At 46.3% G+C, this 17,461-nt stretch overlaps 1 protein-coding gene across 2 annotated transcripts in view; it reads left to right on the forward strand.

Moving 5' to 3' along the window:
- Window positions 1-1,953: 1,953 nt before the first annotated feature.
- The window catches only part of TRIM46 (tripartite motif containing 46), a 39,096-nt gene continuing 23,588 nt past the window's right edge, over window positions 1,954-17,461 (forward strand). The window contains exons 1-3 of one of the 2 annotated variants that reach the window (XM_083166611.1): window positions 1,954-2,127; window positions 9,386-9,629; window positions 16,628-16,971. In XM_083166611.1, coding sequence (XP_083022737.1) covers window positions 2,065-2,127; window positions 9,386-9,629; window positions 16,628-16,971 — 651 coding nt within the window. In that variant the 5' untranslated portion in view covers window positions 1,954-2,064. Of the gene's footprint in view, window positions 2,128-2,152; window positions 2,335-9,385; window positions 9,630-16,627; window positions 16,972-17,461 lie in introns of those variants that run through there. The other variant, XM_083166612.1, reaches the window with a different exon arrangement.

Genomic DNA, 17,461 nt, shown 5'->3' on the forward strand with positions numbered 1-17,461 from the left:
TCAGGGAGACATATGACACAGGAGAAGTGATACTGAGCACATGCTGCTGTTAGGGAGACACATGGTGCAGGAGAAGTGATACTGAGCACATGCTGCTGTCAGGGAGACATATGACACAGGAGAAGTGATACTGAGCACATGCTGCTGTTAGGGAGGCACATGGCGCTGGAGGAGTGATACTGAGCACATGCTGCTGTCAGGGAGACATATGACACAGGAGAAGTGATACTGAGCACATGCTGCTGTTAGGGAGACACATGGTGCAGGAGAAGTGATACTGAGCACATGCTGTCAGAGAGACACATGGCGCAGGAGAAGTGATGCTGAGCACATGCTGCTGTCAGAGAGACACATGGCGCAGGAGAAGTGATACTGAGCACATGCTGCTGTCAGGGAGACATATGGCACAGAAGAAGTGATACTGAGCACATGCTGCTGTCAGAGAGACACATGGCGCAGGAGAAGTGATACTGAGCACATGCAGCTGTCAGTGAGACACATGGTGCAGGAGAAGTGATACTGAGCACATGCTGCTATCAGAGAGACACATGGCGCAGGAGCAGTGATACTGAGCACATGCTGCTATCAGAGAGACACATGGCGCAGGAGAAGTGATACTGAGCACATGCTGCTGTCAGGGAGACACATGGTGCAGGAGAAGTGATACTGAGCACACGCTGTCAGAGAGACACATGGCGCAGGAGAAGTGATACTGAGCACATGCTGCTATCAGAGAGACACATGGCGCAGGAGAAGTGATACTGAGCACATGCTGCTATCGGGGAGACACATGGTACAGGAGAAGTGATACTGAGCACATGCTGCTATCAGAGAGACACATGGCGCAGGAGAAGTGATACTGAGCACATGCTGCTATCAGAGAGACACATGGAACAGGAGAAGTGATACTGAGCACATGCAGCTGTCAGTGAGACACATGGTGCAGGAGAAGTGATACTGAGCACACGCTGTCAGAGAGACACATGGCGCAGGAGAAGTGATACTGAGCACATGCTGCTATAGGGGAGACACATGGCGCAGGAGAAGTGATACTGAGCACATGCTGCTATCAGAGAGACACATGGTGCAGGAGAAGTGATACTGAGCACATGCTGCTATCGGGGAGACACATGGCGCAGGAGAAGTGATACTGAGCACATGCTGCTATCAGAGAGACACATGGTGCAGGAGAAGTGATACTGAGCACATGCTGCTATCAGAGAGACACATGGCGCAGGAGAAGTGATACTGAGCACATGCTGCTATCAGAGAGACACATGGCACAGGAGAAGTGATACTGAGCACACGCTGTCAGAAAGATACATGGCGCAGGAGAAGTGATACTGAGCACATGCTGCTGTCAGGGAGACACATGGTGCAGAAGTGATACTGAGCACACGCTGTCAGAGAGACACATGGCGCAGGAGAAGTGATACTGAGCACATGCTGCTATCGGGGAGACACATGGCGCTGGATAAAAAGTGATACTGAGCACACGCTGTCAGAGAGACACATGGCGCAGGAGAAGTGATACTGAGCACATGCTGCTATCGGGGAGACACATGGCGCAGGAGAAGTGATACTGAGCACATGCTGCTATCAGAGAGACACATGGCGCAGGAGAAGTGATACTGACCACATGCTGCTATCGGGGATACACATGGCGCAGGAGTAGTGATACTGAGCACATGCTGCTATCGGGGAGACACATGGTGCAGGAGAAGTGATACTGAGCACATGCTGTCAGAGAGACACATGGTGCAGGAGAAGTGATACTGAGCACATGCTGCTGTCAGAGAGATACATGGCGCAGGAGAAGTGATACTGAGCACATGCTGCTATCGGGGAGAAACATGGCACAATAGAAGTGATACTGTGCATTCATACTGAGCGATTCCTGGAAAGGAGGGAGAGTTGCAGGTGATGATGGTCACAACACCCTCCCCTCCTGGAAGCCCACCCTCCTGGTACTGCTCATGCTCACAGTATCCCCCTCCTCCCTTAGCATCCTCCGTGTCTCCGGCAGCATCTCTCCTCCAGGGCTGGGGACATACCGGGACCACCATGGCTGAAGGAGATGACTTACAGGCGTTCACATCTATCATGGATGCTCTTGTCAGGATCAGTGTAAGTGGCACATACGTGTAATGGCCTGTGTAGTGTGTTACGTGTGAATGTATGGTGGTGGGGGAGGGGCTCCTCCCCTGCAGCACATCCCTGGGTTACCATGGTAACTGCATCCTCCATATTCCTGAGGACGGGATGAGCTGCAGCCGGAGACCCTCCCTCTCCCTGTAATCCTGGGAGGACATGGCAGCCAGGAACGGGGGCAAGGTGAATGCAGACCTGGGGGAGGAGGTGCAGGCCTGGGTGTCGGGTGGCTGTACAGCTATACCATATATATATATATATATATATATATATATATATATATAACAGTCTTGGTTCTCAGGAGTATATGGAGATAACCCCTAAAGAAGGCAGGCGGCACTCGCAGGGCAGTTGGTTGTCATAGTCATGACTATGCTTGTATCACTGCTTTAAACCATATAAAAATTGGATACAACCAACTGCCCTGCGAGTGCCGCCTGCCTTCTTATCTCCATATACTCCTGAGAACCAAGACTGTTATACCAATTTGAGGAAGGCACCAGGGCCCTTTCCCTTTATCGACTAGAGTGCCTCGCCACCTATATATATATATATATATATATATATATATATTCAGTATATACACACACACAGGGATGAGGTCTTCATCTAGTTACCGCGTCACACAGCCCAAGAGGTTATATACACAGGAGGGACTTGACACACATGTAACATGCACACAGGAGGGAGATACACATGTAACATGCACACAGGAGGGAGATACACATGTAACATGCACACAGGAGGGAGATATACATGTAACATGCACACAGGAGGGAGATATACATGTAACATGCACACAGGAGGGAGATACACATGTAACATGCACACAGGAGGGAGATACACATGTAACATGCACACAGGAGGGAAATACACATGTAACATGCACACAGGACGGAGACTTACATGTAACATACATACAGGATGGAGACACACACTTAAAATGCACACAGGAGGGAGACACACATGTAGTATGCACACAGGAGGGAGATACACATGTAACATGTACACAGGAGGGAGACGTGCATGTAACATGCACACATGATGTACACAGGTGGAAGAATAGACACGGAATATACACAGGATGGAGACACACGCAACATGCACACAGGAGGGAGATACACATGAAACATGCACACATGATTGAGAATAGACATGTAACATACACACAGGAGTGAGACATACATGTAACATGCACACAGGAGGGAGACACACATGTAACATACACACAGGAGGGAGACACACATGTAACATACACACATGATAGAGATCAGGCATGTACCATACACACAAGAGGGAGACACACATGTAACATGCACACAATATGGAAAACAGACAAACAGGATGGAAACAGATGTGTATCGTGCACTCAGGAAGGGAACAGGCATGTAACATGCATAAAGGATAGAGGACAAACATGTAGCATGCATACAGAAGGATGAACATACATGTAACATACACAAAGGATAGAGAGCAGATATGTATCTTACACACTGGATGGATAACAGATATGTAACACACACAATAGGGAGACACGCATGTAAAATGCACACAGGAGAGAAATGCACATGTAACATGCACAAAGGAGGGAGACACACATGTAACATGCACGCATGCTGCAGTACAGACATGTAACATACACACAGGATAGAGAACATACATGTAATGTACACATAGGATGAAGAACAGATATGTAACAAAAACACAAGAGGGAGACACACATGTAAAATGTACACAGGAGAGATATGCACATGTAACATGCACACAGGAGGGAGACACACATGTAACATGCACACATGCTGCAGTGCAGACATGTAACATAGACACATGGTAGAGAACATACATGTAATGTACACATAGGATGAAGAACAGATATGTAACAAAAACACAAGAGGGAGACACACATGAAACATGAACACAGGAGGGAGATACACATGTAACATGCACACAGGAGGGATATACACATGTAACATGCACATATGATGGAGAATAGACATGTAACATGCACACAAGAGGGATACGCACATGTAGCATGCACACAGGATGAAGACACACAGGTAACATAAACACAGGTGGGAGAACAGACATGTAACATACACAGGGCGGAGACACACGCAACATGAACACAGGAGGGAGATACACATGTAACATGCACACATGATGGAGAACAGACATGCAACATAGACACAGAAGCAAGGGCGTAAATACCATATATGCAGGGGGTGCAGCTGCTATTGGGCCCAGAGATAAAAGGGGCCACAAGTATCATGTGCTGTATACATTTTACAGCATTAGGTGATAAATAGGGGCCCACATAGCAAACTTTTGCTATAGGTGCCACATGTATCTAGTTACGCCACAGCACAGGAGTGAGACACACATGTAGCATGCACACAGGAGGTATACACACATGTAACATGCACACAAGATGGAAAACAGACATGTAACATACAAACAGGATGGAAACCAACATGTATCGTGCACTCAGGAAGGGAAGTCATGTAACATGCATACAGGATGGGGAACAGTCATGTATTATGCACACAGGATGGAGGACACACATGTAGCATGCATACAGAAGGGAGAGCATACATGTAATTTGCACACAGGATGGAGAACATACATTAAACATACACAAAGGATAAAGAGAACAGATATGTAACATACACACAGGATGGAGAACAGATATGTAACATACACAGAAGAGGGAGACACACATGTAACATGCATACAGGAGGAAGACGCACATGTACCATGCACACAGGAGGGAGACACATATGTACCATGTACACAGGAGGGAGACACACGTTACGTACACATGCTGGAGTACAGACATGTAACATACACAGGATGGAGACACACACTTAACATGCACACAGGAGGGAGATACACATGTAACATGCACACATGATGGAGACACATATGTAACATGAACAGAGGGGGTAGTACAGACATGTATCAGACACAAATGATGGAGGACACACACTAACATGCAAACAGGAGTGAGACATGCATGTAACATGCACACAGGAGGGATACACACATGTACCATGCACACAAGTTGGAAAACTGACATATAACATACACAAAGGATGGAGAACATACACATAACATGCACATAGGAGGGAAGACACACATGTATCATGCAAACAGTTGGAAGACACACATGTAACATAAACACAGGTGGGAGAACAGACATGTAACATACACAGGACGGATACACACACAACATGAACAGAGGAGGGAGATACACATGTAACATGCACACATGATGGAGAACAGACATGCAACATACACACAGGAGTGAGACACACATGTATCATGCACACAAGTTGGAAAACAGAGATGTAACATACAAACAGGATGGAAACCGACCTGTATCGTGCACTCAGGAAGGGAACAGTCATGTAACATGCATACAGGATGGGGAACAGTCATGTATTATGCACACAGGATGGAGGAAACACATGTGGCATGCATACAGAAGGGAGAAGATACATGTAATATGCCCACAGGATGGAGTACATGCACGAAACATACACAAAGGATTGCGAACAGATATGTAACATACACAGAAGAAGGAGACGCGCATGTAACATGCACACAGGAGGAAGACGCGCATGTAACACGCACACAGGAGGAAGACGCACATGTAACACACACACAGGAGGGAGACTCACATGTAACATGCACACAGGAGGGAGACGCACATATAACATGCACACAGGAGGGAGACACACATGTACCATGCACACAGGAGGGAGACACACATGTAACATACAAACAGGATGAAGACATACATGTAACGTACACATGCTGGAGTACAGACAATTACCATGAACACAGGAGAGAGTACAGACATGTAACATACACACACAATGGAAACACACGTGTAACATACACACAGGAGGGAGATACACATGTAACATGCACACATGATGGAGATACACATGTAACATGAACACAGGAGGGAGTACAGATATGTAACATGCAGACAAAACACATATGTAACATGAACACAGGAGGTAGTCAGACATGTAACAGACACAAAGGATGGAGACACACACGTAACATGCACCCAGGAGTGAGACATGCATGTAACATGCACACAGGAGGGATACACACATGTACCATGCATACAAGTTGGAAAACGGACATATAGCATGCAAACAGGGTGGAAACTGACATGTAACATGCATATAACATGCACAGAGGAGGGAAGACACACATGTATCATGCAAACAGGAAGGGGAACAGTCATGTAAAATGCACACAGGAAGGGGGGACCAGTCATGCACACAGGAGGGAGGACACTTGTAGCATGCACACATATGGGAAAATATACAAGTAATATGCAGACAGTAAGATGATTAAACCTGTAAAAGCCACAAGATCCTTAGGGCAAGGGCGTAACTACCAGAGGTGCAGGGGGTGCAGCTGCTATGGGGCCCAGAGCTAAAAGGGGGCCCACTTTGCATGTCAAAGTATCATGTGCAGTATATATTTTTTCAGCATTAGGTGATAAATAGGGGCCCTTACAAACTTTTGCTATGGGGCCCACATGTATCTAGTTACGCCACTGCCTTAGGGGTCACAGCCTCAGGTGCCGGATCCTTGGAAGTCGCTGCCTCCGATGCCGGATCATCGGGAGTCCTAGTCTAAGGTGCCAGATCCTTGGAAATCACAGCCTCAGGTGCCGGATCCTTGGAAATCACAGCCTCAGGTGCCGGATCCTTAGGATTCACAGCCTCCAATGCTGGATTCTTGGGAGTCACAGCCTCAGGTTCGGGATACTTGGAAATCGCAGCCTCCAATGCTGGATCCGTGGGAGTCACATCCTCAGATGTAGGATCCTTGGGAGTCACAGCCTCAGATGTAGGATCCCTGGGAGTCACATCCTCAGATGTAGGATCCCTGGGAGTCACATCCTCAGATGTAGGATCTCTGGTAGTCACAGCCTCAGGTGTAGGATCTCTGGTAGTCACAGCCTCAGGTGCTGGATCCTTGGGAGTCAAAGCTTTAGGTGCCGGATCCTTGGGAGTCAAAGCCTCAGGTGCCGGATCCTTGGGAGTTACAGCCTCTGGTGACAGATCCTTAGGAGTCCCAGCCTCGGGTGCCTGATCCTTTCGAGTCACAGCCTCTGATGCCTGATCCTTGGGAGTTACAGCCACCGGTGCCGGATCCTTGGAAGTCACAGCCTCCGGTACCAGATCCGTGGGAGTCACAACCTCAGATGTAGGATCCTTGGGAGTCACAGCCTCAGATGTAGGATCTCTGGCAGTCACAGCCTCAGGTGCCGGATCCTTGGGAGTCACAGCCTCAGGTGTAGGATCCTTGGGAGTCCCAGCCTCACGTGTCGGATCCTTGGGAGTCACAGCCTCACGTGTCGGATTCTTGGGAGTCACATCCTCCGGTGTAGGATCCTTGGGAGTCACCGCCTCAGGTAACGGCTCCTTGGGAGTCACAGCCTCAGGTGCCGGATCCTTGGGAGTCACAGCCTCAGGTGCCAGATCATTGGGAGTCACAGCCTCAGGTGCCGGATCCGTGGGAGTCACAGCCTCTGATGCCGGATCCTTGGGAGTCACAGCCTCTGATGCCACATCCTTGGGAGTCACAGCCTCTGGTGCCACATCCTTGGGAGTCACAGCTTCTTGTGCCGGATCCTTGGGAGTCACAGCTTCTTGTGCCGGATCCGTGGGAGTCACAGCCTCAGGTGCCGGATCATTGGGAGTCACAGCCTCAGGTGCCAGATCCTTGGGAGTCACAGCCTCTGATGCCGGATCCTTGGGAGTCACATCCTCTGGTGCCACATCCTTGGGAGTCACAGCTTCTTGTGCCAGATCCTTGGGAGACACAGCTTCTTGTGCCGGATCCTTGGGAGTCACAACCTCAGATGTAGGATCCTTGGGAGTCACAGCCTCAGATGTAGGATCCCTGGGAGTCACACCCTCAGATGTAGGATCTCTGGGAGTCACAGCCTCAGGTGCCGGATCCTTGGGAGTCCCAGCCTCTTGTGCCTGATCCTTGGGAGTCCCAGCCTCTTGTGCCTGATCCTTGGGAGTCCCAGCCTCTTGTGCCTGATCCTTGGAAGTCACAGCCTCAGGTGCCTGAGTCACGGTCTCAGGTGTCTGATCCTTGGGAGTCACAGCCTCAGGTGCTGGATCCTTGGGAGTCACAGCCTCTAATGCCTGATCCTTGGGAGTAACAGCCACCGGTGTCGGATCCTTGGGAGTTACAGGCTCCTGTGCCGGATCCTTGAGAGTCACAGGCTCAAGTGCCAGATCCATGGGCATCGCAGCCGTAGGATTCTTGAGGGACACAGTCACAATGGAGAGTCTGAGCTTGACCATCAGGAACAGAAAGAAATAAAAGTTATAGATTTAGGCCCTGCAGTGAGGCTCTAGAGCAGGATAGCATCTCTCCGGACACTGCACACTGTCTGCCCTTTGGCCTCCAGCTACATTTGCACCTTGTGCCTCGGATCCTGGTTCTTGTGGCAGCTTCTCCCTGGGAACACAACCTGTGGGCACCCCATTACCTGGTCATGCACATTACAGATCCTGAAAGAGACCAGTTCACTCCCATGTCACTCAGTTCCCTGTCTCCAGCCTGCACAAGTTCTCTTGCCTAGGTCTGAGATTGTACACCACTCATGATGGACCTTTCTGAGCATACTGCGAGAGAGCTGTAAGTGACCCAGGGATCCCAGCTTCTCCTCCTCTGGTCGTTCCCATGTGGGACAACCCTCCAGCGACTTCTGCACTGACACCTATCCATCTGTTATGCCTACAGCTCTCAGCTTCCATCCTACAGTATCCTGCATAGGCCATGTTTTCAGCATGTACCCCATTTCTGCTATTTTTTCATGATTCCTGTGGAAACTGGTGGGATAATTAGAGAAGAGACCCGGCACAAAATGTACATGACTGGAGTTAAGTACCACTGATCAGGAGATACTGTAGCAGCCAGAATATGCCTCAGGGGTAATCCAGATGCAAGGTTCTCCTCAGTCCCGCAGAATCTAGAATCATCCTTCTGGAGAAATGAATCATCAGCTGACTGGAGATAAATGGGAGCCCCATGTGTTTCATGTGCCATGGAGTTAGCACAATGCCACCCTCCCGTGTGAGGGGTGGGATAGGGGGATATGGAGGACCAGGGAGGAGGGCCGATGCAGGGACCCACCAGTAGGCACACAATATTTGTTTTCTTACATCTCTCTGTCTCTTCACAGACCAGTATGAAGAATATGGAGCGTGAGCTCTTGTGTCCAGTGTGCAAGGAAATGTACAAACAGCCTGTCATTTTGCCGTGCAAGCACAATGTGTGCCAAATGTGTGCCAGCGAGATCCTGCTGAAAAGAGGGTACGTCTGCGACCCCAACTCTGAGCCGAATTCGCCGGCTTCATCCCCTTCTGCGCGGAGCCCACGCATAGGCCGGAGAGTGGTACCGAAGCAGGAGCGACTGATCAAGTCAGGTGAGGGCATATTGGGGCATATTCTATACACACCAGCTTCTGTATAGGGTGATGGGGCACACACAGACCAAGTGAGACCACCCGACATTAATAAACCATCCTATGGGAATAAAGTGCAGCATTCACCAGGATCAAACATAACATTGTCTAATGTAAAACGTGATATCGCTGCAGAGGACTAAAGCTCCCCTATGGCCCATGCAGGGGGCTCTGAGGGTCCACTGACAGAGACAGACTGATGTACAGTACCGGCATATAGCAGTACAGGCATATAGCAGTACAGGCGTATAGCAGCACAGGTGTATAGCAGTACAGGCGTATAGCAGTACAGGCGTATTACAGTACAGGCGTATTACAGTACAGGCGTATAGCAGCACAGGTGTATAGCAGTACAGGCGTATAGCAGTACAGGTGTGTAGCAGTACAGGTGTATAACAGTACCGGCATATAGCAGTACAGGCGTATAGCAGCACAGGTGTATAGCAGTACAGGCGTATAGCAGTACAGGTGTATTACAGTACAGGCGTATTACAGTACAGGCGTATAGCAGTACAGGCGTATAGCAGTACAGGCATATAGCAGTACAGGTGTGTAGCAGTACAGGTGTGTAGCAGTACAGGTGTATTACATTATAGATGTATAATAGCACAGGCGTATAGCAGTACAGGTGTATTACATTATAGATGTATAATAGTACAGGCGTATAGCAGTACAGGTGTATAGCAGTACAGGTGTATTACAGTACAGGTGTATTACAGTACAGGTGTATTACATTACATATTATAATAGCACAGGCATATAGCAGTACAGGTGTATAGCAGTACAGGTGTATTACATTATAGATGTATAATAGCACAGGCGTATAGCAGTACAGGTGTATTACATTATAGATGTATAATAGTACAGGCGTATTACAGTACAGGCGTATAGCAGTACAGGTGTATTGCAGTACAGGTGTATTACAGTACAGGCGTATAGCAGTACAGGTGTATTACAGTACAGGCGTATAACAGTACAGGCGTATAGCAGTACAGGTGTATTACAGTACAGGCATATAGCAGTACAGGCGTATAGCAGTACAGGTGTATTACAGTACAGGCGTATAGCAGTACAGGCGTATAGCAGTACAGGTGTATTACAGTACAGGCAAATAGCAGTACAGGTGTATTACAGTACAGGTGTATTACAGTACAGGTGTATTACAGTACAGGTGTATAGCAGTACAGGTGTATAACAGTACTGGTATATAGCAGTACAGGTGTTTAGCAGTACAGGTGTATAATAGCACAGGTGTATAGCAGTACAGGAGTATAGCAGTACAGGTGTATAATAGTACAGGTGTATAATAGTACAGATGTATAATAGCACAGGTGTATAGCAGTACAGGTATATAATAGCACAGGCGTATAATAGCACAGGTATATAATAGCACAGGTGTATAATAGTACAGGTGTATAACAGTACAGGTGTATAATAGCACAGGCATATAGCAGTACAGGTGTATAATAGCACGGGTGTATAGCAGTACAGGTGTATAATAGTACAGGTGTATAGAAGTACAGGTGTATAGCAGTACAGGTGTATAACAGTACAGGTGTATAATAGTACAGGTGTATAACAGTACAGGTGTATAATAGTACAGGTGTATAGCAGTACAGGTGTATAGCAGTACAGGTGTATAATAGCACAGGTGTATAATAGCACGGGTGTATAGCAGTACAGGTGTATAGCAGTACAGGTGTATAATAGCACAGGCATATAGCAGTACAGGTGTATAACAGCACGGGTGTATAATAGTACAGGTGTATAGCAGTACAGGTGTATAGCAGTACAGGTGTATAATAGCACAGGCATATAGCAGTACAGGTGTATAATAGCATGGGTGTATAATAGTACAGGTGTATAGCAGTACATGTGCATAGCAGTACAGGTGTATAATACTATAGACGTATAATATTACAGGTGTATAATAACACAGGTGTACAGCAGTACAGGTGTACAGCAGTACAGGTGTATAGAAGTACCGGTGTATAACAGTACAGGAATATTATAGCACAGCCGTATAATAACACCGGGGTATAGCAGTACTGGTGTATAATAGTACAGGTGTCTAATAGCACAATATAGTATAATAAAGTGTTCATTCTAGCACCCGCTATCTTTTCAAAATCCCATGCAGTTTATCTTCCCTGCCTGGGGTGTCGCTGTCTGCTGTGGTGTTTCTAGCACAGGTCTGGTTTGCATATCAGTGCTGATATACAGACCACACTGTACTAGAAGCACTACAGTAGACAGCGACACCCCAGGTGGGGAAGATAAACTGCATGGGATTTCAAAGATAGCGGGTGCTAGAATGGACACAATAATAGCACAGATGTATAATAGTACAGGCGTATAGCAGTACAGGTGTATAGCAGTACAGGCATACAGCAGTACAGGTGTATAACAGTACCGGTGTATAATAGCACAAGCGTATAGCAGTACAGGTGTATAATAGTACAGGTACATAGTAGTACAGGTGTATAACAGTACAGGTGTATAACAGTACAGGTGTATAATAGCACAGGTGTATAATAGCACAAGCGTATAGCAGTACAGGCATATAGCAGTACAGGTGTATAACAGTACAGGTACATAGTAGTACAGGTGTATAGCATTACAGTGGTATAACAGTACATGTGTATAATAATACAGGTGTATTATAGTACAGGTGTAGAATAGTAAAGGTGTATAGCATTATAGGTGTAATACAGTACAGGTGTATAATAGTACAGATGTATAGCAGTACAGGTACATAGCAGTACAGGCGTATAACAGTACAGGTGTATAGTAGTACAGGTGTATAATAGTAAAGGTCTTTAGCAGTACAGGTGTATAGCAGTACAGGTGCATAGCACTACAGATGTATATCAGTACAGGTGTATAGAAGTACCGGTGTATAACAGTACAGGAATATAGTAGCACAGGGGTATAGCAGTACTGGTGTATAATAGTACAGGTGTCTAATAGCACAGATGTATAATAGTAGAGGTGTATAGCAGTACAGGTGTATAACAGTACAGGTGTATAGCAGTACAGGCGTATAATAGTACAGGTATATAGTAGTACAGGTGTATAGCATTACAGCTCTATAGCATTACAGGTGTATAGCAGTACAGTGGTATAATAGTACAGGTGTATAATAATACAGGTGTATAGCATTACAGGTGTATTACAGTACAGGTGTATAACACTAAAGGTGTATAGCAGTAAAGGTGTATAGTATTACAGGTGTAATACAGTACAGGTGTATAATAGTACAGATGTATAGCAGTACAGGTACATAGTAGTAGAGGCATATAACAGTACAGGTGTATAGTAATAAAGGTCTTTAGCAGTACAGGTGTATATCAGTACATGTGTATAGCAGTACAGGTGTATAGCAGTACAGGTGCATAGCAGTACAGGTGCATAGCAGTACAGGTGTATATCAGTACAGGTGTATAGCAGTACAGGTGTATAGAAGTACCGGTGTATAACAGTACAGGAATATAGTAGCACAGGGGTATAGCAGTACTGGTGTATAATAGTAAAGGTTTCTAATAGCACAGATGTAGAATAGTACAGGTGTATAGCAGTACAGGTGTATAACAGTACAGGTGTATAGCAGTACAGGTGTATAATAGTACAGGTATATAGTAGTACAGGTGTATAGCATTAGAGCTCTATAGCATTACAGGTGTATAGCAGTACAGTGGTATAATAGTACAGGTGTATAATAATACAGGTGTATAGCATTACAGGTGTATTACAGTACAGGTGTATAACACTGAAGGTGTATAGCAGTAAAGGTGTATAGTATTACAGGTGTAATACAGTACAGGTGTATAATAGTACAGATGTATAGCAGTACAGGTACATAGTAGTAGAGGCATATAACAGTACAGGTGTATAGTAGTAAAGGTGTATAATAGAACAGGTTTATAGCATTACAAGTACATAGCAGTACAGGCGTTTAGCAGTACAGGTGTATAATAGTACAGGTGTATAATAGTACAGGTTTAAAGCACTTCAGGTGTATTACAGTACAGGCGTATAGCAGGAAAGGTGCATAGCAGTACAGACGTAGTAGTACGTTTATTTATAAGGCGCCGCAAAGTGTCCGCAGCGCCGTACATAGCAAACAAAAAAACAAATTACAAGGTAATAAACGTACTACTACAGGGTGTGTTGAAAAATACAGTATGAATAGGGGTATAGCTGGTAGAACTAAAATGAGCATCAGTTCAGAAGTAGGTGTCAAAATTGTCGAGGAGACTGAAGATGAAGTAGAGGAAGGGAAGAACAGGACAGGAGCACAGGTGAGGTAATGAGGTAGGGTGAGTACGTGAGGAAGGAGGACCCTACTCATAAGAGTTAACATACTAAAAATGGGTGGACGAACGAACGAACGAAAAACAATAGGATAAGTAGGAACGGAGGGGAACGGAGGCAGGATAGGAGGATCAAAAGAGATTAGGAGGAGGGATAGGCTAGTCGAAAAAAGTGGGTTTTGAGGGAGCGCTTGAAGGAGGTAAGGGAATCAGATAGCCTGATGGGTGGCGGGAGGTTGTTCCAGTGCAGGGGGGCAGAGCGAGAGAAGTCTTGGACACGGGAGTGGGAGGAGTTGATTAGGTGAGAGGTCAGTCGGCGGTCAGCAATGGAGCGAAGAGGACGGGAGGGAGTGTGGATAGAGATCAGTGAAGAGAGGTAAGGAGCGGTGGAGGAGATGAGAGCCTTGTAGGTGGTGGTGAGGAGTTTAAAGAGAACTCGGAAAGGAATGGGGAGCCAGTGAAGAGATAGACAGAGGGGGGAGGCGGAGGTAGAGTGGCGGGAGAGGAAGATGAGCCTAGCAGCAGCGTTAAGAATGGATTGGAGAGGTGCGAGGCGGGTGAGAGGTAGCCCAGAGAGAAGGATGTTGCAGTAGTCAAGGCGGGAGATGACAAGAGAGTGAATGAGAATTTTGGTCGCGTCAGTGGAGAGGAATGGTCTGATGCGTGAGATGTTGCGTAGGTGAAAGCGGAAAGACTGTGAGAGAGCACGAATGTGGGGGGTGAAAGAGAGGGAGGAGTCAATGATGACACCGAGGCAGCGCGTTTGGTCGGTGGAGGTTTCACCAATGCTGATGGAGATAGTGGGAGAAGAGGGGATGTTCGGGGATGGAAGATTAGAAGTTCAGTTTTAGCCATGTTTAGTTTCAGGAAGCGTTGGAAGACGTAGAGCAGTACAGGTGTATAGTAGTATAGGTGTACAGGTTTATAGCATTACAGGTGTATTTCAGTACATGCGTACAACAGTACAGGTGTATAGCAGAACAGGTGTATAGTATTACAAGGGTATTACAGTACAGGTGTATTACAGTACAGGTGTTTAAGAGTACAGGTACATAGTAGTACAGGTACATAACAGGTGTGTAATAGTACAGGTGTATAGCAGTGCAGGTACATAGTACAGGTGTATAGCAGTGCAGGTACATATTACAGGTGTATAGCAGTACAGGTACATAGTAGTACAGGTGTATTACAGTATAGGTGTATATTAGTACAGGTACATAGTAGTACAGGTGTATAGTCGTAAAGGTGTATTACAGTATAGGTGTATAATAGTACAGGTGTATTACAGTACAGGTGTATAGTAGTACAGGTGTATAGCACTACAGGTACATAGTAGTACAGGTATATATTAGAACAGGCATATTACATTATAGATGTATAATAGTACAGGTGTATAATAGCACAGGTGTATAATAGCACCGGTTTATAATAGTACAGGTGTATAATAGCACTGGTGTATTACAGTACAGGTGAATTACACTACAGGTGTATAATAGCACAGGTGTATAGCAGTACAGGTGTATAACAGTACAGGTGTATAATAGCACAGGTGTGTAATTGTACAGGTGTATAATAGTACAGGTGTATAGCAGTACAGGTGTATAGAAGTACCGGTGTATAACAGTACAGGAATATAATAGTACAGGTGTATAACAGTACAGGAATATAATAGTACAGGTGTATAGCAGTACAGGTGTATAATAGCACAGGTGTATAACAGTACAGGTGTATAATAGTACAGGTGTTTAACAGTACAGGTGTATTGCAGTACAGGTGTATAATAGTACAGGTGTATAACAGTACAGGTGTATAACAGTACAGATGTATAGCAGTAAAGGTGTATAGCAGTACAGGTGTATAATAGCACAGGTGTATAGCAGTAAGGTGTATAGCAGTACAGGTGTATAATAGCACAGGTGTATAATAGTACAGGTGTATAACAGTACAGGTGTATAACAGTACAGGTGTATAACAGTACAGGTGTATAGCAGTAAAGGCGTATAGCAGTACAGGTGTATAATAGCACAGGTGTATAATAGCACAGGTGTATAATAGCACAGGTGTATAATAGCACAGGTGTATAGCAGTACAGGTGTATAATAGCACAGGTGTATAGCAGTAAGGTGTATAGCAGTACAGGTGTATAATAGCACAGGTGTATAATAGCACAGGTGTATAGCAGTACAGGTGTATAACAGTACAGGTGTATAGCAGTACAGGTGTATAGCAGTACAGGTGTATAACAGTACAGGTGTATAATAGTACAGGTGTATAACAGTACAGGTGTATAATAGTACAGGTGTATAACAGTACAGGTGTATAATAGTACAGGTGTATAACAGTGCAGGTGTATAATAGTACAGGTGTATAGCAGTACAGGTGTATAGCAGTACAGGTGTATAATAGTACAGATGTATAACAGTACAGGTGTATAACTGTACAGGTGTATAATAGTACAGGTGTATAGCAGTACAGGTGTATAACAGTACCGGTGTATAATAGTACAGGTGTATAACAGTACAGGTGTATAATAGTACAGGTGTATTACAGTACATTATAGAGCCTAGGCGGTATGGCCCCGGGTCACCATGTCGGGGTGACTGATGCTGATAAGGAGGGTCACCATCACCCCCTTTCTGTTCACAGGATTCGGCACCTATCCGGGGCGGAAGCGTGGACCTGCCCAGACACAGCCGGTCCTCTTCCCATGTCCTTCCTGTCAGCATGATGTGGACCTGGGCGAGAGGGGCCTGGGGAACCTGTTCCGGAACCTGACCCTGGAGCGCGTTGTGGAGCGGTATCGGCAGACAGTGAACATCAGCTCCGCCATTATGTGCCAGTTCTGTAAGCCGCCCCAGCAGGAGGCCAGCAAGGGCTGTACAGAGTGCAGGGCCAGCTTCTGCAATGAGTGCTTCAAGCTCTACCACCCCTGGGGGACCCAGAAAGCTCAGCACGAGCCCACCCCACCGACCATGACCTTCCGGCCTAAGGTAGGTGACACTACAGAGAGATGATGGGACAGCAGTGAGTGGCAGATGATATGGTGTGACAGCAGTGAGTGGCAGATGATTTGGTGTGACAGCAGTGACTGGCAGATGACATGGTGTGACAGCATTGAGTGGCAGATGATATGGTGTGACAGCAGTGACTGGCAAATGACATGGTGTGACAGCAGTGACTGGCAAATGACATGGTGTGACAGCAGTGAGAGGCAGATGACATGGTGTGACAGCAGTGAGCGGCAGATGACATGGTGTGACAGCAGTGAGTGGCAGATGACATGGTGTGACAGCAGTGAGTGGCAGATGATATGGTGTGACAGCAGTGAGTGGCAGATGACATGGTGTGACAGCAGTGAGTGGCAGATGATATGGTGTGACTGCAGTGAGTGGCAGATGATATGGTGTGACAGCATTGACTGGCAGATGACATGGTGTGACAGCATTGAGTGGCAGATGATATGGTGTGACAGCAGTGAGT

Source organism: Crinia signifera, chromosome 12 (assembly GCF_055691185.1).
Source record: "Crinia signifera chromosome 12, ASM5569118v1, whole genome shotgun sequence".
NCBI lineage: Eukaryota > Metazoa > Chordata > Amphibia > Anura > Myobatrachidae > Crinia > Crinia signifera.